This window comes from Colossoma macropomum, unplaced genomic scaffold (assembly GCF_904425465.1).
Source record: "Colossoma macropomum unplaced genomic scaffold, Colossoma_macropomum, whole genome shotgun sequence".
NCBI classification, from domain to species: Eukaryota; Metazoa; Chordata; class Actinopteri; order Characiformes; family Serrasalmidae; genus Colossoma; species Colossoma macropomum.
The window spans coordinates 27685788-27710232 of NW_023494804.1; the positions used below are offsets into that span (position 1 = coordinate 27685788).

Genomic DNA, 24445 nt, shown 5'->3' on the forward strand with positions numbered 1-24445 from the left:
CGTCACTCATGGGCGACAGTTTTAAAGTGCAGTGTTTTAAAGTAGCGGCTGAGATCTGAGACCAAACGGCAAACTAAACCAATATGGGTGGCAAAAATAAACAAAGAACGAAGGGAAATGTTCGGGTAAGGAGCCAGAAGACCTATTCAGCTGCGAGGGGTGTCAGAGTGACTGTGGTAACGTTAGTTAACCGAGGCTGCTAACTAATGTTAGCTAACCTGGTGAGGTGTTTGTGACAGCCTGTAACACACATCACTACATTTGTACAGTATTTTATAGAGTAGCTGCATATTATATAGTCGAGTGTGTGTTATAAAGACTTTAAAATGCGAGTATGTCAAAAAAACTACAAATAAGGGCAAATTAAACGGTTGGCTACCAGTGAAGTTTTGACGAGCCGCTGTCAAGTCAAGGCTACGTCACGCCTTGGGCAGCAGATATGAAATCCTAAAGGAAAAATGTATTCCTTAAGGTCAGCATTTCTTTATCTTAGGAGAAATTAAGCTAGTTTCAGAATTATCTTAATGAAAGGTAAGTGATGTCTACGTTGTTTCTCTTAAGGGTCTTTAGGAGAAAAGAGAAAATAAACATAAGTATTTCATTAAGACATTGTGGAGGTAAATAAGAATAGAATGAGTTCTCCTTCTGCACAGATAGACTGTTTAAGTATTTCTGAGATATAGAGGAGAGCTGCCTGAGAAAATGACAAGATCTTAGACTTTATCTTTTAACACAAAAGAGTTAAGCCACCTGTGAGGCAATATTTAGATCATAGTGAGAGATTTTGGGGGTTGTTTCTCAGGAGCCCAATTTAACAGATTTAAGAAAAGTCTCACACTCATTTAAAACAGAACTTAAGCATGTCGTGGAGAAGTAAATGTGATTAAGATAAGGTTTTATTTAGAGTATTTCATTCATCTTAGATTACAAAGACTTTCTTTTTCTTTTTTTTCCCCTCTACATATCTTGTGTTTCCTCTTTTTAGCCATCCAGCAGTGGCAGAGCAGCCGAATTATTGGCCCGGGAAAGCGGGGTCATTCCTGGGTTCGTTGGATTTGGGATTTCGACCTCAAATGAGCCAGGATATGTGCCTGCTGTCCATGGTGCAGAAGAAATAGACAATCTGGTAGATGGTGATTTTCGTTTGGTTTTGAGGAAGTTGTCCAAGAGAGATGCAGTCACAAAACTGAAGGTGAACTTTCTTGCTTTTGTTGTGGTTACAGAATTTTTTTTGGTTGACACACAATGATTCACTGTAAGTAAGTACACTACATGTCCAGAAGTGTCCAGGCATTCCTTGTAATAAGTGAATTTGTTTGCTTTGAGGTGCACCCATTGCTGACATAGGTGCACACATACCTTGTTTAATCTTCATGTAACAAACTTGTCAATAAAATAGGGAAGCTTTGGAGCAGCCACGCATGAGCCTAGATCACCGTGCTCAGTGTCTTCCCTTGGGTTTCCCTATCTCTCCTGTAATGGAATCCTGCTTGCCTATGCATGTAATTGATAAACATTTGTTGATAAAGGTCCCAGTCAGGTGCTAGGATGGTGTTTTTTGTGATAACTTCATGCTGAATGAATAATGTTAAAATGAATCTGCTCAAAGAGCTAATTTACTAATGTCACTGGTGTGAACAATGGGACAAACTTTTTATAGTCATCTTAAACTAAATTGACTTAATTTTACTTTTTCCCATCTGCATTCAGATGAGAAACTGGATGTTCTGAAACTGTTCAAATCTGTGAAAATGGTTTGTTCTTGCAGGCAGTACAGGAATTTGGGGCAATGTGTCAGGAGCGGGAATCAGACGTAGTAAAAGGTGTTCTTCCCTATTGGCCACGGATATACTGCAAAATATCACTGGTAAGACTTGGATACTTGATTCTGCTCTCATTCTTTGGACTGGCTTTACATGATAAACCTTTCATGCAAATTTAGTTGCCTGAAACCTACATGAAACATGAAATTGCACTAGAATTGTGGGATGTAAGGCATCCAGTAACTCACTTTAAACTCAGCTGCGACAGCTGCAGGTGTCTCAGCATCATGGAACAAGTTTCACCATACAAATGGCTTTGGCTCGTTGGACAAAACTAATGTTTTCTTATTTGGGATTTGTTCTTGGGTAAGAACAGAATCTAAGCACACTGAAGAGCACAAAGGTGTGAACAGTTCTGTGGTTCAAGAACACATCATGAAACTTTTTTCTTAGGATCTTTCTCAAAAAACAAATTTAACCCTTGTGTGGTGTTGATATTTTTGTTACACAGTGGTCTGGTGGACCCACTGTATTATTTTTATTTATTTATTTTTTTAAAATCAATTAGCCATAACAATTTGTATAAAAATACCAGATGTTTAAAATATAAAAAGTGACCAGCGTAGGGTTCTCCTTTAGCAGCTGTAAACATTGAAAATGGGTCCCACAGACCCAAACGCCACACAAGCGTTAAGAAAAAACTTAGGAAGATACTGATAAATAAGGCCTACTGTCTTTTGGACACTCGAAAAGGAGACACTTCTTACTAACTCCATGCAAGGTTGGTAGTTTTGTCAGTTAATTGAGGAGTGACGAGAAACAAACAAGAGTTTCTCAAAGCTAGCATTTTCTGAGACCAGCTGGATTAACTAGCCAGCTAATAGTAAAGGCTGCTTAAACTCTTTTCTATATTTTCAGTAGACTCTCTTCTACCCGCACAAGTTATCCGAAAATGATAAAAAAAAGTATTGATGTGTAGATTACCCGTCTCATATATATCATAAGTTTATGTAGCAAGAACGATGCGGCAGAACAAACAATACAAGCTGTTTTATTTGTCTAACTAGTGGAGTAACTGTGTATAATGTGCACCTTTGTTTCTATGTCAAATTACATAGAAATTAGGTTGAAAGTCACAACATGCAACTGATTGTATGAAGGTTTCACCATGTAAAGCCAGCCTGAGGTTTTATTCTTTAGATATTCTTACTCTCTTATGTTCAAATTTTACAATTGTCCCACTGCAAATATTGCACAATTACAAGGTCTAGCTTTTACATTCATGCTGTATTAGGATCATGACCGCCGTGTTCGAGAGGCCACACAGCAGGCTTTTGAGCAGCTCATTCTGAAAGTCAAGCGAAACCTTGCACCTTACCTGAAAGGTATAATGGGCCACTGGCTCATAGCTCAGTGTGACACATATTCCCCTGCTGCCTCTGCTGCTAGCGTCGCCTTCCAGGCTGCCTTTCCCCTCAACAAACAGCCAGAGGCTCTCAGTTTCTGCAAAGATGAAGTGTTGAATGTAAGTCTACAGCCTTCTTTTGTTTATAATTTATCAACTAGGAAATTTTAGCTGGCGATTGATTTAAAAAAAATTGAGAGTAACCATGTAATTCTCTGTTGTTTATTGTATGCAATTGTTAAGGTAGAAGGCGCAGCTGGTCTGATTAGCTGTCTTGCTTTCTAGCAGTGATAGTTTCCATCTGAGGACAGGCACAGCTCAAACTCAAATAAACAAACATTGTTCTCTGTTGCCTTCTAAAGGTGTTATAGCAACAATCAGAAGTTAAAATTTTTGGTTTTGCAAGACCTATGATGTGTCTAAATAAATGTATTTTCTACTTTTTTTTTTAATTTACATGTATTTGTCTCATGGCCACTGATGAAAATGCATCTAATTCACATTCCGTTTCTTGCAACAAAAGCATTTGACATGTGTAAAGCTCATGACTATGGAAGATAAGTGTGGTCAGTTAGGATTGTGGTGAACAGTTCAAATAATTGTGATCAGAACTTTATGTATTATTCGTGAGAGCAAAGCAGCATGTAGGACATGTACTCACAGAGCATCACCCCCACTAGGCTCCACAATAACGCATGCAACTTGCATTTTCCAGGTGCTCCAAGACAATCTGCTGAAGGAAACAGCCGACACCCTCAGTGACCCACAGTAAGTAATAATTGGGTATATCTGCTCCTGAATGTGTTGTGTTACACTGTTCACCACAGAATGCTGTTACCTGATGCACTATATGCCTGTAATGGTACTGTGTATGTCATAAACACTCAGGAGCATTCCAGAGGAGGAGCGAGAGGCAAAATACATGCGTCTGCTGACCAGCTCCATGCTGGCACTAAAGAGACTGCTAACAATGATTCCTCAAACAGACCGTGAGGCTCTAGACGAACGTCTTGCTCATGTTCTCTCACAGGGGAAGTTCTGGAAGTACAGCAAACACAAAACTCCACAGGTGAGAGAGATGTCAGCATTACAATAACTAACCCTTATAAATGGCTTCATTTTAAGGCAGACATAATTGAGTCTATTAGTAACCAAGTAATTGAATGAGAAAAAAAAAAATGGCCAAAACATACATACATAGATTGAACAATAACAAACTATTCATAGCTGTTGAAAAAAGAAATACTACTGGAAAAAGAACCACATTGGTAAAGACCTCAGTGGAAAACACTGTGTGGCGAAAAAAATGCATATAAATGATTGTGTCCATTAGGCTACTTTTCTTACTGTAAGAGACACAGGAAAAAGAATTTAAAAAATGCATAATCATCTTTCAGATTGCCAACTAGTCTAGTGATGCTTATAATAAATCATTCAAATGAAGTTACAAAACCCAGGTTTTTGCATGAGACCTGGCATCACATAGGCTAATGGTATGTAAGTATATATATTCAGTGTGAACGACATTACTGTTGTTGATATTGCATAGGTACATTTTCTGTGCATAGAATAAGACCCCTTTCATAAGTTTTATGTGTGTGGATTTACAGAAATGTAAAATGATCTAATAAGCTTTGTCTGTGTATTCAGCTTCTCTTGAATTCTAAAAAGTGAAATCTCAGTAAGTTGGTTGAGGCCAAAAAAGGTGGTGATGCCAAAAGAACCACATATAGCAATGTTTATCATTATCGTGATAAATTATGTCACAATATATCACAATATGCTTTTCCGAGCATACCAGGGTTATTGTCTGTACTTCAAAACACTTCCCAGTTTCATGTCTGCTTACAAAGACAGCATAATTACTCCTGTTTAGTTGGATTTAGTACAGTGCAGTATGAAAAATGTTAAATGCAAATCATTGTATGCAAAAGTTTTAGTAGTGTTAGTAGTGTTAGTAGTAATTAACTACATTGTCTTTTCCAATGTGTCACATTTCTGGAAAAATATATTATTTGACCTGTTGTGAGTTTTTTAATTGTAACACTGCACTGTATTTTACCAATATATCGTGTCAGGAAAATGTATATTTTGACATATTATGTATCGTAAAAACCTCTTGAACTATTATGATAATATATTTTTGCCACATCACCCACCTCTAAGCTGAATACAGTACATGATGATACAAAGAATGTGCATTTTGCACTGTTTGAAGACCTCTGCTTCAAACACAGTAGTTCCAAAAGAATTAAATTTAAATTTGTGTAATTGAATTCATTGAATAGTTGTGACAGTTGCATTGACTAGTCCTTGGCCTTTTTATTGTCTGAAGTTAATCCCATAATGAAACAGACTATTTTCAGGTGTTATCACTGTGAGTCGTGCTCTCTGCTGTAGGTCCGAGGGGCGTTCTTCGAGGTGGTTGCTGCTCTGTGTGAACTCGCTCCTCAGCTCATTCAGGCCGAAGCAGCACGAGCCTGTTCTGCTGTACTCCTCAGTATTGACGACTCTGACCCTGTGGTCCTGCCGCCACTGTGGGAGGCTGTGCTGCACATTCTCTCCAGCGTAGAGGTCAGGCCCTTTATTCATGACTCCGTGTGACTGAGATTTTAAAGCTACATTCAGTAACTTGGAAAGCCATAGGTGCAACTGTGAGTGACACTTGTAATGTCTACCACTTCGAAAGCTGCAGCTGATCAGCAGTGTTTGGCTTGGATTTACAAAGAATATAATGATTAGTCTGTAGTTCTCTTCAAGCTACTTCTGCCATGGATAAAATCTCTGTAAAAACAAGGGTTCTCTGGGCCTTTCTCTTGCCTTACAATGCCCTGCATGTAACTCTTTGCCATGAGTGCATTTTGAAAAATATGTCAAAAACTTTGTCAGACTATTGTAAAATAGTGTATCAGGCAGTGTGCACATAACCTTTTTATGTAATAGCTTTCTGTGAGGGAGCTTTTAGAGCCATTAAACACTTTAGATGTCTGGCTCCCCTCACCACCACTGTGAACAGTTCAGACTTATTAAGTTTCTTTAGAACAGAGAATTTCACATCGAACCACTCTGAATGACTTTGTTTACAACTGTTTAATTATGCAGATTTTTTGTACTCAAAACAGTTGCATGTAGTTTGTTGCCATGTGACTCTACTCCATCAAAGTCAAAAAAGAAGAGTTAAATCTTACAAAATGCAATGTAGATGCATGTGATATATGTATATGGGAATATTAAGTTGCTCATCATACATTTATCCAATGTCCTGTAGGACTGTTGGACTCATGTAAATGCCAGGAAAGGTGTGCTACCCAAGCTTTGGGCGCTACTGAAAGAGGGAGGCCGTGGCCTGGCCACTGCACTGCACCCCAACATGCTCCCCTTTATCAGCAAACTTCCAGCAGAGGTCACTGAACCCAAACTTGACTTCTGTAGAACATTCTTCACATCCATCATACAAGGGTAATGCACTTGCATCATTAAAAAATTATTTGAGCTTCTGCAGTTACTCATTAATGTGGACTCTTCCACTGTTGAGGTCTATAAATTTGATTTGAAATACTGTTAAATAGTATTGCGTTACATATTTAAACTGAAATACACCAACATCACACATTAATGAATAGAATTCTAGTAGAGTTTTATGTTTAATGTTGCTGTGTAATTAGAGTATGTTCTTGTCACTGACTTATGTTTGCTTCAGTCTGTCCAGTGAGCGTGCCCTAGCCAGCCCCTCAGAGTGTGCAGCCATTGTTTTTGCCACCATGGAGTGCTTGCGTTTCCTTCTACTACAGAACGCAGGAGAGGAGCCAGAACAGCGGGCCATGCAGGCAGTACTCATCTCAGAGCAGGTGACTGGGTATAAGTCTGTGTGCTTCAGAGCAATAATGCTGCTCTGGAATTTTTGCCTTTCTTGATGTTCTGGGTGCAGTTATGTGGAGCTTGTCCAACAAATGTAAAAAGTGGACCTTAGGGGAAAAGATAAAATACAAGAAAAATGTAAGATATTGGGCCTCTATGGGATAACAACCCTAAAGGTAAATTAATCCTTCTCTTCTTTTTACATCTACTTTCACAGCTCCTGCCTTTGATAGACAAATCACTAGGAAACCCTGCTTTGCAGAGTGGGCCTCTGTTCCTTCAGATTACTGAAATGCTGGTGTCATGGGAGAAGCGTACGACTGGAAACGAGGCCAAGACCTTCCAGAGACTGCTGGTAGATTTCTGGGAGGGCCTGGGCAGCCTTTGTGTGGGGTATGTGGATCAAGAGGAGACGGAGCAGGTGGCTCTGGAAGGCGTGGCCTCTCTGCTGCAGATCATGCAGAACCCTTGTAAACAAGGCAAGCGGAAGAAGGCTGTGAAGATCTGCTTCTCGGACCAGGAAGCAAAAGGGCAAGGGGAAGATCTTCCAAGCGGAACTCCACCAACAGAGCTTTCCGAAAGCCAGGGGAAGCAGGACTCTTCCCTGAGGAGCAGCCACCTGCTGGAGCTGGTGTGCCAGCTGGCTGAATTAAACATGGTGTATGTGTGTGAGCGCAACTCAGAGAGGCACCTGCGCTTTCTGGCTCTGCTGCTGCGCGCCTTCCCAAAGCCACAGGTGTTCCAGGTGCTACTAAAGTCAGAAGATGGAAAGCCTGAACAGGGACTGGAAGCAGAGCTCGGCACGCTGTCTGAAAACCCGGCTGTACGCTTTCTCCTGCAGAGAGTGGTGGTGTGGCTCCGGCAGGATAACAGACAGGACACTGACTTTCTGGTGGACATGGTGTTCAGTGCTTTACATTGCTGTAGCTCCAAAGGAGAGCAGACTCTTGTTCTCAACCACATCACTGTAAGCTTTGCAGTTATTCAGCTGTCTCTCTTCCAATAAGGCTATCAGTATCCCTCGATATTAATCATTAGCATAATCATTAACCTATATTTATTTCTAGATGCTCAATTTTTAATCTAAAAAAACAAAAAAGCCAAATCTTGCCTTTTCTCAAAATCATAGTCTTTTTACTAAAAAACTGAAAAAGGCAAGGTAGCTAACTCTCCTAACTGTCCTACTGGTTTGTCCTGTTACAAGTGAATGGCTAAACACACCTAGTGAGTGCAAGGCATCCACCTAGTGCATAGACATAGAATAGTTGAAGTCTTTGCTGTTATTCTGGAGCAGATCGGCATAATAAGTACCTCAAAACATGCACTATCCATGCAGAAAACCCATGTTATCCATGTTCTCATAAGTATTATCATCTTTTAATGCCCTGGTTTATCGTTCAGTTCTTTGATTGTTCAGAATGCATTTTTTTGCTGAGACATCTCTCTCTCACTCTCTTTCTCTCTCTCTGTAGATTAACTTGAAATGGGGTGTTATTCTTCAAATTATCCAAAAGGTAAGTTTGGCTTGCTAGTATTCTTTTGTCATAGAAAATGTTCAGTAATGCCTACTCTCTGTTTTGTTAACTGTCTTTGTGTCTGTTTGTCAGGCATGTAATGATGCTGGCTATTTGGAGGCTTGTGTTGGCTGGTTAAGAGGCTCAGTGCTAGGTGAGCGCTTGGTAGGGCTGGCTGGTGAGCTGTGTGCCTTTGGGCTGAAAGGATCGCCCTCTCTCTCCTCCCCACTCATGAGCCAAAACAGCCATAGCTGGCCACTCATCAGCCTGGCCCTCTCTCAGCAGCACAATAACGGTAAACAACAACATGCACACAGACACATGCACTGAGTAATCAGTTTTTTTCTACTGCTTCTATGTGACATATAAGGTGATTCTAGATCAGGGTTCCTCACCTGCTGGGCCTCAGCCCAGACCCTCTAGTGATCTGTGGCCCTAGATTCGGTAACAGCACTTTAAGTCATAAAATAATTTAAAAGTGAAAAACAAGCCAAAGTATTAATTTAGTGTAAGATTGAAATATCAAACGTTTTTGAAATTCTAAGCAATAGAAGTAGGAGTAAATTAATTTTACCTCATCATTTTAAGTCCATGCAGCCACAGGCATGTGATACAGATGATTAGGTAGTGAGAGATAAAGTTCCTCAGGGCGCTTCCCCAACCACATTGTTTGGTGTGGACCTATCAAACGTTTTCTTTACTTTTATCTATTTTGACCGTTTGTGTGAACACTCCACTCATACTCAGGTTAGCAACAAACAATTTAACCAACCTCCAGCAAAACCACAGGTCTGCGTTCACTTCCAAGTGAATCCTGGTTCAGTTCACTGCTGGTGGGAACGCAATTTTATGATGATCTGCATCAAACGAGGGAGTTCATCATCAAGTTATGCTTTTCTCTTCTTCTTCTAGTTGTGTGTCAGTGCTGTACTGTCCTCATATTCTGTAATTTTTAACGTCTGACTCTTGATAGATTTTGGTATTGTTCCTGCAGCACGAACTGCTGTTAAAAAATGGCAATAAAATAATAGTGAGAATATGCGTTTTGGCACATGGAAACCCAAATGTACTTCTGGTCAAGCGTCAGCGATAATTTCAGCATCTATCAGTAGAAGAGCTGAAGTTTGTTAGGTTCTGGTTTTATCTTTTTGATGCATGCTTCATCTACAGTAAAATTATTATCATTAAAAGTCAGAGTGACTAATCACAAAGCAGTATAGACATGACCACTAAAAAAGATCATGAAAATACAAAACAAAGGAATTAGGATTAAATGGTAATGTCCAGAATGTAAGAAATAGATTCCATTCCCTACAGATATACCTGTTGAAGTAAAAGTACTGTAAATTGAAAAGTACATCTTCCTTAAAATTTGACTTACATACACATAATAGCCACTTTTGTTTATTTCACAGTTTCACTGTTATTCTAAAATAAACAGTATGTTAATGTGCCAAAGTCTGGTGAATTTGTCCTGTACCTCAGGTTTCACTTTGAGGAGTAAAATTTAATTGCAGCTTCAGCCTCCTTTTACTTCATTGTCCCTTTTGCCCCCCCCCAGAGTCACTGATTGGTAAGGTGTACGTGGAGCAGATCATCGAGCGGCTGCATGCTACACTATCAGAGGCAAAGGGCATGTCGGATGCTGGGAACATGGAACCTCTCGTCTCCTTCATCTGCGACGTGGCCTCCAACTTTTTCTCATCAGTAAAAGGCTGTTTATTGCTGGCAGCGGCCGAGGAGCTGCTCCTCACCATTTTCCAGCTGTGTGCACAGGACCAGACCCTCACACAACTCTCAGGTGTGTATGGGCTCTATTTGAGTACCCAAATACTTCACAAAAAATTCTCATCTCTGAATGCATTTTATTAATTACACAGATGTAGTACATTTAGTGATGTTTTTCTTGCTACGCTGCAGATGTGGAGATGTGGATAATAGCTGAACTATTACCAAATTAAAGCAAGAGTAAAAGCTAAAAGTAAAGTGAAAACAATTTTTCTTGAATATTCTTGGAACATTTTCAAGATGTGAAGTTTTAATTTTTTTTAACATCAATAGATTTTCTGCTTGTTTGCTTTTTTAATACTTGTGCATTCTGTTTGTGCGATGGATGGTATTTAGGGTAATGACTGGGCAATGTTAACACTGTTTGACTTATGTATGTGCATATGTGTTTGTCCTGTGTGCCAGATGCTCTGCTGCAGAAGATGAAACTTGCCTACACTGCTGGAGTGCACTCATTAGTCACACAGTTAGGGGCAGGGGTCACGAAGGGGACCTTCCTCTACAGTGCTGCAGTCTGGGTTAAAAACCAGCTTCTCACTTCTGCTCTCAATGTGAAAAGGTGCCAAATACACCAATATTTTCTCTTCTGGTAATGAGTTAGAGTTACAGCCTTGCAGAATAGAGCTTAATACATACACAGATGCTGTCCTAAGACATCTCTGTGCTATATCTCTAAAACCAGTTCAGAACCGGTTCAGTGAACAAAAAGGAAAATGGACATATATATACGATATTTTGTTAGGAACAAAAATACAACTGAAAACATAATCTTCCTTAACTGTTCTGGAACAGAAACATTAATTTGAAATTTCAGTTACCATTTAATATCATATTTCTTTGTTCCATGTAGCCCAGTAGCTTATTATTTATGTCTTACCAAACTCCCAGTTGTTGCATGTTGTCATGCAAGTACATGATTATAAGTAGTCAATTGCTCTGAATGTCCTCTGTGCTTTTCTGTACTCTCAGATGATTTTGTTTGTATCGTGTCAGGATGCAAGAAACCACTTAGCCAGCTAGCATGTGTATGCATTTTTAAACAGGGAATTTGCTAACTCTCTTGACAGCATGTAACATTGCATCTGATAACATCTAGTAATATTTTATGGGCTATTTCCTGGATATTTGTTGGAGCAATTTACTGAGTCACAAATGGTTAAATTCAGTAGCTTGTGTGTGTGCAGACTTTTCAATACATCCACAACTGCTGGGTCTAGTAGTATTCGAGGTCTACTTTTATTATATTAGGTATACATACAGCCTATGTAAAAGGAATGAAATTACAGTTTTTTTAAATTTTGCTCTAATTTATGAATGTTATGTTTTGGTTGGAATGCAAGGACACAAACATCAAAATATTGGTTCTATTCTAAGCCCTGTTTTTAGTTTTTAGCCCTGCCTAAAACAATCTCTAAATTGATGACTTTAACATTGGCAGACTTTTAAAGGAATGGTTCAGTAAAAAAATTACCCAATTTTCCACTTACCCTAGATGTATTCAGTAGGCTGAAACATGTTTGAAGTCCATATTTTGCTTCTTTAGTTTAGGACTGGAACAGCAACGCTAACATTACTAATAAACAGTAGAACTCAATAGTCATTCAAATTGCCTGAATTGTTTCTGTAAAAAAACATCACCAATCGCATTCCAGGTTGACTTGTGGTTCAGAGCACAGTATGACTTACTGTGAACTATACAAAAGAGCAAAACTGCAGGCAGCTGCTTTAGGTATATTCACAAACCACCTAGGAGTAGGAGTGCTGATCTAAAATCAGTATTTGTGATAATGATCGACGTAAATATGGAAGAATCTGATCCATGATCAATCATGCTTTGTCAATACTAGCCCTAGTGTTTTGCTCATGTTAAGTTGTATCATGCCCTAAACCACATTGGCAAGTCTGTATGACCTTAACAAAGACCTGAATGCAGTTTGAATGGTTTTGGGATTCATTTTAACAGAAATGATTTGGGCTATTTGGGTGACTGTTGAGTGTTGTAGCTCCAGTTCTAAAGAAGCAAAATTTGGACTCCAGTTCTAAAGAAGCAAAATTTGGACTCCACATATGTCCACTTACCCCAGATGATCTACATCTGGGGTAAGTGGAAAACTGGATAAATTTAACTTCTTGCCAAACTATTCCTGTATTATTTTGATCTGCTTTAGATGCTTTAGAGTATTAGATTTAGGCACTAGGTCACAGCTGTCTTTAGCATGGTCACAGTGTACTATATAGGAAAAAGATTTTGTATTCTATATTGTAGTACTGATTTTTATGGTTCATTGTGATCCAATGTTGAAGAGTGATACTCTGTATGCTGTCTACAGTCTGCAGGTTCTGGTCCAGGCGGTGCAGAGCTTGGCCGAAACTTTGTCCTCAGCCCAGCAGAGCGAGTGCCTTTTGTCACAGTTCATTTGCTGTCTCAGCCCAACACACGAGGAGTGGGTTTTCCTTAGAAAAGCCCTGCCTCCTCAGGTACGCATCATATGCTTACACCTGCTCATCTCATATGATTTGCAGCCACTCACAACTTCTTGTAACTTAGCCTATTTTTTGACACTTGCATGATGCATGCTTAGTTCTTGCAAACAGAATTCTTTATCCAGCCAGAGAACAAACTCTAGACTGATGACAGTAACAATATATTAATACAATGTATTATTATATGTTGTTATGTAATGGAGTAATGAACCAGCCTGGTTTGTTTATCATTGATTTGAGCACAGTCTGACTCAGGGTTTTTTTTCATTATTATTTCTCTTCTGTGGAAAGCTCTGATTTAGACATTTTATGCCTCACATTGTTGAAATGCCTTCTGGGCATTTTACAGCTCCCGCAGCTCAAATGGTTCTAAATGTCTGAAAGTTTTATGAAGATGAGACCAAAAAATGTTTTTTTTTCCCCCTGCTGAAATGTTGCATCTGAAATCTAGTGGGTAAAGCTGCCCCTGCTGTTTGGGCGTCTCAGAGTGACTGAGGAGAACCCTGGCATAGACTTGTGGAAGGTGAAGGGCTTGAGCAGACTCCCTGCACATCTGTGTGCCAGTGCTGTGCTGGGAAAAATCATTTTCATTGCAGTACCAGCTGATACCCAGCAGGAGGAGACAGACACCTCAGAACTTCCTGATCTCAGACACACGGGTGAGGTGCACTGCGCTGATACATTGCATGCTCAATATAAAATAACCCTTGCAAGTTAATGAATAAGCTAATGAATGTAACAATTTTAATGAATGAGGAGATGCATATGAATGAGAATTTGCTAATGAAAGCAGATACAAATTAAAATGTAAAATGTGATTGTCTAATAACCAGAGTACACAAATTCCCAATAGAGTCTGGCTCTTTTCTGTACATTCTGCTGTCATGGTTTTATTTAGACCAAAAAAATCTTTGAGTGAAGTCTGTCTGTATATTAAAGGGGAATTTTTCTGATTTTTATTCCATGGATGTTTTTTAGTTTTTTTCTGGGTGATTCAACCATTACACTGTAAACAGTTATTCAGAGTGGTTTGATGTGAAATGCTCCATTTTAGAGAAAATTACTGACTCAGATTTCTTGGTGGTGATAGGAACCAGGAGTCGTGATATCTACAACATAAATGTAGCCATTTTATTTACTTTCCAAAACCACCAGTGAACCTATGCATGCTTTCTGTGTTATATGTAATTTTGATAATGGTAAAATAGGTGCATTTCTGACATTTTTTGGGACTGTTTTGCCTTACAACGCACTGAATGTACCTCTCTGCCATTAAAGAATATATTTTAGGCTAATATCTTATCTCAAAAATATAGTAACTTTCTGTGAAGGAGCTTTTAGGGGTGTTAAACTCTTCACACGTCTAATTCCCATCACTACTGCTGTGAACAACTCGGTAAGTCTAGAATGGAGCATTCTTCTTTAAATCCATTCATGGTGAAGAGGTACATGCAGGGTGTTGTAGGGCAAAATAGTACCCAGAGAAAATTTGTTTTTTTTCAGATTTACAAGATTTTAGCCATCAACACTACATATATAGCATATAGGTTAATTTAAGATAAAATTTGCTGTTGGAGACATGGTAACTGTCACCACCACTGTAAAGAAATAAAAAAAATTCAGAAAGTTTCTTTACAATGCATTATTTCACAGTAATCATCTGTTTGTCATTGCATACCTTTCAGTGTATTAATTATGTAGATATTTTGAAAAAATTATAGAATAACCCTTTAATAATACTACTCATATGTAAGGAAGATCCTGGATATGTAATCTGAATATCTGTGTGTGTGTGTGTGTGTGTGTGTGTGTGTGTGTGTGTGTAGTTGCAGAAATTCTTTATGCTCTGCAGTGGTCTGAAGAGATGGAGCATTGCCCTGCCATGCTGTCTGAATATTACAAAATGCTCCAAGACTGGAACATAGCTGAGAAAACCCATAGCAACAGTTCAGCCAAAGCTGGCGTTCTGGAAACATTGTTCACAAGGTGAACCCATTCATCTATGCCCAAATTCTAATCTGTTCCAATTCCACAGCATTGATTATTTTCTAATTAGTTTGTCCTTAATTACTAATATCCATGTTTAGATGCATGTATGCATGACCTCCCTTGATTGCAAATGTCTTAAATTTGTTTTTAATGAGCGTAATTAATCTGAGATCTCGGGTTTGTTTAAATCCCAGGTCGCGAGAAGAGGGTGCCCTCTGGTCACTGACTTTGGCAAGCTATATCCAGAATACCAAACCAGATGCCAGCGTCATTAAGAGTCTCTGTGGTAACGTGGAATGGTAAGAGAAGTACTGAAGTTTTGAACAAGTGCACTTCTTCAGTTAATAAAAGGCTTCTTTTGTGTGCTCTCCAACTGCAGTTCCTGAAGAATACTAACCAAAGTTGAAGGCTAATTTATAGTAAAATTGACCAACATGTTGTGCTGGTCAAATTGACCAAAATGTAGGTAGCTGTAGCTCAGCAGTAGTGCACTCTTGCTGAACTCCCAGGTGGAGCAGCTCATCAGCATCAGCCAGATGTCTGTCTCTCAGGATGTGCTAACGTTAAAGCCATTAACATGCCTCAGCAGTGCCTGCTCAAACAAACGCCTGAAAACGCAGCGGTACCGTTAATGTTGATGTTGTTTCTCTGCTGTGTGTGTGTGTGTGTGGGTGTATGTCAGTTTCTATCCTCTTTCGGAGCAGAGTGTGTGCACTATTCAGGTATTGTGTTCGTCTCTGACCGCTGCCGAAAGAGAAGGACTCATCGCTCTGTCCATTGCTGAACTACTCAACTGGCAGGAGAAGGACCAAGACTGCGCCCGCAGTACGAATTACACACACAGTCTCACTCTCACAGTCTCACATTTATACAAAAATGTTTTATGTTCTGGAAGTGTTATGAACTCTGTGCTCATATCATGACTTTGATTAGTTGAAGATTTCATGTTGTCCAGACTGCAGTCCTACTGAGTTGCTGTCAAGAGAGGTGGTTTGTGTGTTTTTTAGGTGTGTGGGCGTGTCTAGCCGTGCTGCACTGTTGTCTGCAGGCTGAGACTCCTGTGGAGGAGGAGATTCTGCTGGCTGTAATGGCCACCTTACTGGAGTGGCGCAACAGCAGAGAGGAGTGGTTCCTTTTTAACAGGTAAGTGTGGCTGCACCCAAAAATCCTGAAAGTTGCTGCATTTTCCTACTCGTCTTCCTCTCTTCCATGACCCGGAAACCGATTTTGCAATGCCTTCTTCTTGGCTGTTCAAATACTGAGGAAGATGAGAGAAGCCGCTTCAAGTGAAGGATTTATGAATGTTTGCTACCAGAGAGGGTTAGACAAACATGAAGGAGTCCATGTACTTTTAAATTGTGTGTTTTATTTATGTTTATATATTCTCGGTATTGTGTATTGTCTACCGATTGTAAAAAAAAAACGCGAAATGTGAATCAGTTGGCTCTGTGTAGCAACTGTGATTCGATACAGGGGTATGGGAGGCATGCTTTCAAGGGAACGTTGTAATAGATTCAGTTCATCAACTGTCAACATCAAATTTATGTTTGTTGAAAGGAATCAGCTATCCCCTTTCCCCAATTTCTGCACGTCCTCCTGCTCCCTTCCTCTGATCAATTCCTCTGCTTTCTTCCTGGGTGGGAGGGAAGCAGTAGGAAGGGAAGGGGAGGAGAGGAGCAGTGGCTTTTATTTCTAAACATGAAACATGGTCATAATGTGGCAGTAGTGTCATAAAGTATATGTAAAAAAAGAGGTTCATTCCAAAAAATGACATGTTTTAGTAGTTATGGATTTTTAAAGCAAGGCACACTGAAAGTATTTCATGTAATATTCTTAAAATGTATTCAAGCTCAGGGATTTATAAAGTTGTTTTGGGTGCCCCTGGTGAAATTACATGTTATGTTTATATGTATTTTTTTTAATCCATATACCTTGTAAAAAAATTAAACAAAACACTTAGAAGATAACAAAAATATGTAATTTGATCAGGGGAGTTCAAACATTTGCATACAGTTGTATACAGACCAATATTGTCAGTTTTCTGAATTTTTAGCCCTGTCAGAATTTTCATATTGCTCATGCTCCAATTTATAAACATACATATAGAGAGAGGTAATTGCATGGCAAAGCAGTGTGCCACTTGTTTAAAGCCCCAAGCCTGCGTTTGTCCGTCTACCTGTCTGTCCGTTCTCAGTGACCTGGGGAAAGCATCTGCTGCGGAGCTTGCTCTGCCTGTGGAGATGATGCGTTTCCTGTGCTGGCTGGTGGACCATTCTCCCACAGTTCTTGGCAGCACTCATTGGGACTTCCTCCTCTGCTCCATGCTGGCATGGCTAGAGGTGAGCTGTACTTTGTTAGTAATATGAGATAAAGGGTTTCATTGCAAAATGCATGATACCACTTTTAAAGGTTTTTTTTTTTTTTTGTTCCCCATAATGTTCATTGTTGGAAGTAGGTTTTTTATATACGTAACATCAGTGCTGTGATATGATTAATACCACTCCTAGCTTAGGCTGTTATTCTTTTCTAAAACTTGTTATGCCCAAAATTGTTACAATTTATATGCAGCATTTTGGCATGAAACTTTTCAAACATTTACAGGGTCACAGTAATTCTGAAATTCAGATTAAGAGAACTGAAGCAGTACTTGATCTATGCTGAAGTATTGTTTCTGTGTTTGTCTGAATGTATGTATATCTTATCTGTCTATAGACTGCCAGTGAGAGCAGTGGGGCCTTCTGGAATCCCTGGGTGCAGCAGTTTGTGTGTGCTAACTGTGAGCTGATTGTGAGACTCACTGAGTTCTTCACAACACCACCTGCTGGTGTGGCAGAGCAGCTGCCATCCGAGCTCAGCTCAGAGTGGCAGGAGTTTTTTGTGGAGGGAATCCACAATCTGCTGTTGCCTCTGCTAGTGAAGATTCCTGGTGGGTTGTGCTTTATTCATAATACCTTTGTTTCCTACCTTTTTGTGTCATATTCTCTGCTGTTCAGTTTTGGTCACATAGACCTTAATGACTGGCTCAGAACTATGTAGAGCTGCTGATGGTGCTAAATGCTTAAATTGTTGGAAATCCAGATAGCCACAATTTCTATGATGGATTGCTGAAAAAATAATGCTGTGTATGTTTTTGTCCTACTTAGCCTTAGATATGCCACTGATTACTTAAAACTTGTGGCTTATAAAAGTAAGATGCATAGTCTGTTCACAGCGAAGTTTTCTTAACTAAAGCATTAAAATTTCAATGCAAAGCTCTGTGTTAATGAATCATTGTCCACAGTTGAGTTCCCTGAGCCAGATGAGCCGCTGTTTCCGATGGCCGTGGTGGTCGCAGTGGGCGAGGCTCTCTCCTACATCCCCGTCCAGTTGCTTACGCACAATAAACTTCCAGCCCGGTTTGTGGCAGACCAGAAGAGCAGCCTGCCCGATGCCCTTCAAACTTTGCTGAACACTCTCGGCCCACTGCTGCTGTTCAAGGCCCGACCGCTGCAGCTAGCTGTCTATCACATACTGCACAAGTAAGACAGAGGCTTATTGCCGTGTGCCTGGTGGTGGGAGTTTCAAGCCAGAATAATAACATTCAGACAACAGGGGGAGGAGCTGTACTTCATGTTAACTGTTATTGTTGTTGATTTAAATGTATTCTTCGTATTTTCTCAGGATCATGCCTCTACTACCAGAAAGCGACTGTGAGAGTGCCACTGCCAAATCTGAAGATGAAGACGAGGAAGAGCCTTGCCTGTGAGACTGTGTTTTTTGTATCTATGATACAGTGATTTTTCAAAGGGAGTTCATCAATATTTTTGCCCACAGTTGTGAGCATGCTGCAGTGTTTGATAATAAAAACTAAAATCTTTTTGATGAATTTCAGTTGCTTGTGACTTTTGAAAGATTTGATTCTTATAAATGTAAAAATTCAAGGAACTCTTAGTGCACTTTAAGAGTTTATACAGCTGAAAATAAAGCATTAATCATGGTGCATGATGCAATGAGCAGCTGAACAACAGCAATCAGAAAAAGTAGACTTTAAAAGTAAAACTTGCTTGTATTCTGCTGTAGGTCCCCTCCAGCAGCGATAATGACTATTCTCACAGCGACAGAGGAGTTACTAGAGAATATTCTGGGTGGCGTACAGGTCGGAGAGTTTGCTGTGGTGCAGCCCCTCAGCATGGAGCACTGTTGCATCCTGGGATACCTGCTGGCCTGGAAACTCCTCCTCACCTTCTTTAAAGCGGCACCTTCTCAGGTATGGCACCTGTCAGGCCCGGCAACAGCCTGAACTCTATACTGTTTAAATTTATGTATGTACGTATGCCAATCCCAAAGTGAACTACTTAAGTGTTACAATCCTAGTAGCACAGACTGCAGACAGTGCTGCATTTGACAGAACTGGCTACTGGGCACCAGTTCCTGCACGCTTTACATTGTTATACATAGATTTAACAGTGCAGCATACTCCCCCCATCCCTAGTGTTGCTCAGTTTCAGAAAAACACTGTTTTTTCTACAGTATTGTTTGGTAAACAATACGTAAGACTTACTGTATACTAATGTGTGAAAATGAAAATCCTTTCTATGTTATCAACAGCATGCTGATGTTATCTTTCTGTAGACAAATAAAATTGTACATACTAATTTGACTTGAATGGACAGAGACATTAGCATAAGGTAAATGTGCAGGTGGAGGCAATATAATCAACAAGATAACTCAGTTGAATATTTTCAGATTCTTCTAACCAGTTGTTATTGGGTGTTCAGATAATGTGGCCACGGTATCTTTTTATTTTTTCATTTTTCATTAAAGTATTGGTATTGCTATCAAAGTCAAAATATTTGAGAATCTTTTTAGACATACGTCTACATGTTCAGGACTTCATGTTCATGTTTACTCATCATCTCATATTGGTATTATGGTTGTTGCAGCTGCGTGTCCAGTACTCCTTGTATTTACGGAAGACCCGTGCTCTGCATAAGCTGCTGCTACATCTTTTCCGGCTTATGCCAGAGAACCCGACACTGCCTGGGCAGCCCACAGAGATGGCCAGCAAAGAACCTAAAAGCTTCTTTACGGAGAGTCTGTCCCTCTCTCTGCACCGTGAGTACAAGCACTGCTGTCATGCAGTTCACTTCAGTTCACTTCAATTTTAGTGCAGTTCACTTATCCCAAAGGGAGTAACACATTAAACATAGCGTCATCAGATATGTTCCACAGCTGACATTTTGCAAGTCATTTAAGGCATACTTGCCAAGAGGCTCATTGCGTATGCGTACTTTTGTGTTTGCTTTTGTAACAGAAAAGGAAGGTTTGCAGTGTGAGGTTCTCCACCTGGCCTGCTCTGTGTACTATGGAGCTTTGAAAGACCTGCCTGCAATGGTTCGCTTATGGTGGAACAGTCAGGAGAAGCGCGTGTTCAGCATTGTGGATAAGTTTACCAGCAAATATGTCAGCAGTGTGCTGTCATCACAGGAGATCACCTCAGTGCAGTCCAGCACACAGACCTTCGAGAGTATGACGGTGAGCTGCCACAAGTCCTTTTTCATATTGTGTGACAAACTTAGTCAGGCAACTTGTGTTAAACTCTGGGTGGTGGTGCCAAGGCTTGTTCAGAATTGCAGACAAAGGAGTATTAAATAAAACATAACACCGGCAGCAGAACTGATTTTTTTTCTCTGTCTCCACACTCTGTTTAGTCAGTCAACTCATGTTAGAACTGGGTGCATGAATCCCTTTACACATGTCTTGATTTGATTGTTGATAGCCTTGCATTTGAATTTGAGTATAAACTGTGTGTCACTGTTGTTTTAAAAGTCTCTCTGTGATTGCTTTCTCATCATTTCAGTTTTATTTTCTGTATAGGGCTAATGTCTATGTCTGTGTTTTCAGGTAAAAGCGCGCTCTGCCACACGAGAGGTGATTGCGACCTACTCAGTGGACGATATCTTTATTGAGCTGGTAATCCAGCTGCCTCAGAACTACCCTCTGGGCTCCATCTCTGTGGAGAGTGGCCGCAGGGTTGGAGTAGCTGTGCAACAGTGGCGCAACTGGATGCTCCAGCTTAGCACATACCTTACACATCAGGTGGGATATAAAGTTCTTCAGTTAAAAGCACTGTTTAAAAAGTACACAAGGTATTAAAATTTATTGCATACCAAATAATGGCAATAAAATCCATCATGATATACCTTGTGTAAAATGCATTTTACGATCCATTAGGTTTAGTCAGTATCCCACTGCTAGTGTAGTTCACTGTTTATTAAAAATGGTGTATTTTTATCTCTTCTGTGTTACCAGGTACACTACACACAGGGCAGGTTTGTGAACACAGACTAAGCCTAGGGACTGGCTAAAAATGAGTCTCAACTGAGAATTCCTATTGATAGAGTAATTTATCTTCAGCTTTACCCTCAACTTCAACCTTCAAGCTGAGCCACTGCCAGAAAACCCCAGTCCTAAATGTTCTAAAGTGCAGTTCTCTGCCTCACACAGGATGTAGAGCAAACCAAATTTGCTAATTTTCTAATATTATGGGTGTTATTTTTCACTGCTCTGTTTTTATAGGAAACAACTGACTAATCTTACCGCCACAATTTCATATCTAGAATCTAATAAGACTTTTTCGCTAGCACTTTATTTGAAAGCTACTTACATTGGGACTTCATGGCACATGCATAAGAATTTAAAATAATGTATTTGTAAAGCAATATTCAGCTATTTATAAGCAGCATATGACTGTGGTCGCAAGATGACATGAGATGGTTTAGAAAGTAATTGACATTAAATCAACATAAGGGACCTTAAACTAAAGTGATGGGAGCTTGTTTCAATTATAATACTGTAATGAAGCAGCAGTAGTGGAACTACTAAGGCCATAGGTCTTGTTAACAACACCATGTGTCAGTCCTATATATTTCTACTGGAGTTGAAGTACAGGAGTGCACTTTCTGTTAAGGAGACCTGTGTGGCTGCAGCATGAACAGCTAAGTCTGTTTTTCAGGTCTGTAGCAACATGGGTCTCTTATCAAATTAAGATAACTCTACAATAGCTCAGTACTTTTACTTGTACTTTTCTACTCAATTGGACACACAGAGGACTACAAACCTGTGTAGGCAGCCTTCAAGTAAAGTGTTATCTACTCAGTATGGTTAAATGAGTTTAACTGAACTGGTGGTTACAAACTGAGCCCTCCTGATTTGAAGCATGTTTTTTTCAGTCTTGCCACAAGAGCATGCAATAAAACTGTGTGTGTTGTGTGTAGAATGGCAGCATTATGGAGGGTCTGTCTCTGTGGAAGAATAATGTGGACAAGCGTTTTGAGGGAGTGGAGGACTGCATGATCTGCTTTTCAGTCATCCATGGATCCAACTATTCACTGCCTAAGAAAGCCTGTCGCACTTGCAAGAAGAAATTCCACTCAGCTTGCCTGGTGAGCATCACTTGTCCACTGGATTTTATCTTCCAGATGTTTGGTTTATGTAAAATCTCAATATTTCCTGTTACAATTTTTTGAAAGTTCAGTTCACTGAACTTTATGGGATGGTTTCAGAAGTTTGTCTATGTGAATTCTTCATCTATCCTGTTATTTTTGTTTTTTCCTTCCAGTATAAATGGTTCACATCAAGCAACAAGTCCACATGCCCACTGTGCAGAGAGACCTTTTTCTAAATACCACCACCAAAAACAGGTGACTAAGCTGTGGACAATGATGAGAGACAAAACAAATAAGATGAAGAGCAAATCTCAGTTTGTAAGTTTGTACATATAATTTTGACTGAAGTCCTGTCAGTCATTGAAACCCATTCAAGTGACTGACCAGACACTGACTTTACCCGCCTGTTTCACAATCAAGAACAAGTTAGATGGTCACTGTTTAAGCCATCTTGTCACACCATTGATGGATAAAAATGCAAAAAGACTCTTAAGACTGTTGTCTTTCCTTTTTGAATCATGGACTGGAATGCTGCCTTGATTGCCTTCTCTAAACACTGTAAAAAATTTGACCCTCTAGAAGACCAGGAATCTGTTTGAGCAATGCAGAGAGACTGATGTGGGTTATCATGATTTATTTTTGTTTATGATGTTCTCAAAATTCACTTTGATACATGGTTGTATTGCTTAAAGGGCCCATATCATATATTTTTCTTGTGTTTTGTATTTTGAGGTTATAAAGTTGGTGCGGTTTTATGAACCAAAGACAGTTATAATTAGTTATCACATGACCTCTGTTTGTCCCTGAATTAAACAGGCTGTTTTTTTTTTTTACTGTGCCTTTATGTTGATGTACTTAAATGATCTCCGTTTTGAATGGCCCTTTATTATGCCTACTTAAAGAAAGTAATCCAGGCTGAAACACTCCTTACAACTTCAGCACGAATGGGTGGGGCTAAACTGGTGTAGGCTGAAAGGCAGATGTATTTAAATGCGTTGATTTTAATGCTTTCACAAATACAATAAAATTAAAATGGGCTGTTTTTGCAGTTTAGTTTGCATATGTAGATGGTATGGAGTGGGGAGTGAATGTTATATTTTGACACTTTACCGTTTACTAGGGCTGAACAATTTGGAGAAAATTGATAATTGCGTATAATTGTGACAGATTTAAATTGTGACTTTTCTTCAATAAATTTAGGTCTAATACGTTTTGGCCAAAAAGACGGTCATATTTCTTTTTTTTCTAGGCTGAGGCTTGAACGTTGAACATAGTGCGCCAGACTGCCAGTTACTTGTGGTTGTGTTGTCATGTACATAGTACTTGGGTGTTTGGTTGCTTCTAATTTGTCCAACTCCCCTTCTGGCAGTACCCAGGCTCCATGTTATTAGGTTAAATTTCCAGACAATGCTGTTGATAATGTAGGCTAGAATTAAGTTAGCTTCACAAAGCCAACTTACTGTTCTTTGTTTTATTATTTGATGGGATTTTCCTTTGGCACACAGTTTTCAATCTAGAAGCACGAAAGCCTTCTAGAGTCTATACTTTTGGGACTGTTTGCGTGTTCAGCTTTCATGCGGTGTTCATTCAAATACATTTCCTTTTTAGGAAATGAATGATGGAATGCTGAGAAAGTTAAAATCTAATTGCCACAAATGATGTCACAAAGGACATCGCTCGCACTGTCCTGTATAGAAATTACATACAGACATGCGTATTAGCACACATATATTCACACACCTTAGCAACCGGCTAGGATACCATAACAATGGCCTAGCTACACGTTAGCAACAACCTGGGGTTCCATAGTAGTGGCCTAGCAACACCTAACCACCTGGAATAACGCAACAACGGCCTAGCAACACCACAGTAACCACCTGTACCATAGCAAAGGCCTAGCAACACCTTAGCAACCACCAGGAATACCATAGCAACAGCTTAGAAACATCTTAGTAACCGTCTGGAGTTTCATAGCAATGGTTTTGCCAAGCCAACTTAAAGTTTGTCCACAAACTTTACCCTTCTAGCTAAAATGGTGTCTCTTGCCATTTTAAAATTGTACTCTTTCAAATTTCGGTATTGGTGTACAAGTGAGCTTTAATGTTTACATACTACATCAAACTCATTTTAAAAAAGCAGGAAAAAGGCTGTTTCCCATGATATGAGCCCTTTAATGCCAAGGTGTTTATTTGTTTATCATAGCTATGATGACGGGAT

The 24445-nt window shown here is 39.6% G+C and overlaps 1 protein-coding gene across 1 annotated transcript; it reads left to right on the forward strand.

The window, feature by feature from the left end:
* The first annotated feature begins 9 nt into the window (after positions 1-9).
* On the forward strand, positions 10-22847 carry ltn1 (listerin E3 ubiquitin protein ligase 1). The gene is made up of 30 exons (XM_036594589.1): positions 10-125; positions 986-1192; positions 1769-1867; positions 3058-3288; positions 3884-3936; positions 4057-4237; positions 5569-5742; positions 6437-6627; positions 6869-7016; positions 7244-7993; positions 8499-8540; positions 8634-8835; positions 10102-10341; positions 10734-10887; positions 12659-12806; positions 13264-13471; positions 14639-14798; positions 14996-15100; positions 15484-15626; positions 15809-15944; positions 16996-17140; positions 17514-17727; positions 18082-18319; positions 18462-18542; positions 18861-19047; positions 19724-19895; positions 20095-20315; positions 20685-20879; positions 22058-22225; positions 22402-22847. The coding sequence occupies exons 1-30, from the start codon at positions 84-86 to the stop codon at positions 22462-22464; spliced, it is 5298 nt and encodes a 1765-aa protein (XP_036450482.1). The 5' UTR covers positions 10-83; the 3' UTR covers positions 22465-22847.
* The last annotated feature ends 1598 nt before the right edge of the window (positions 22848-24445 follow it).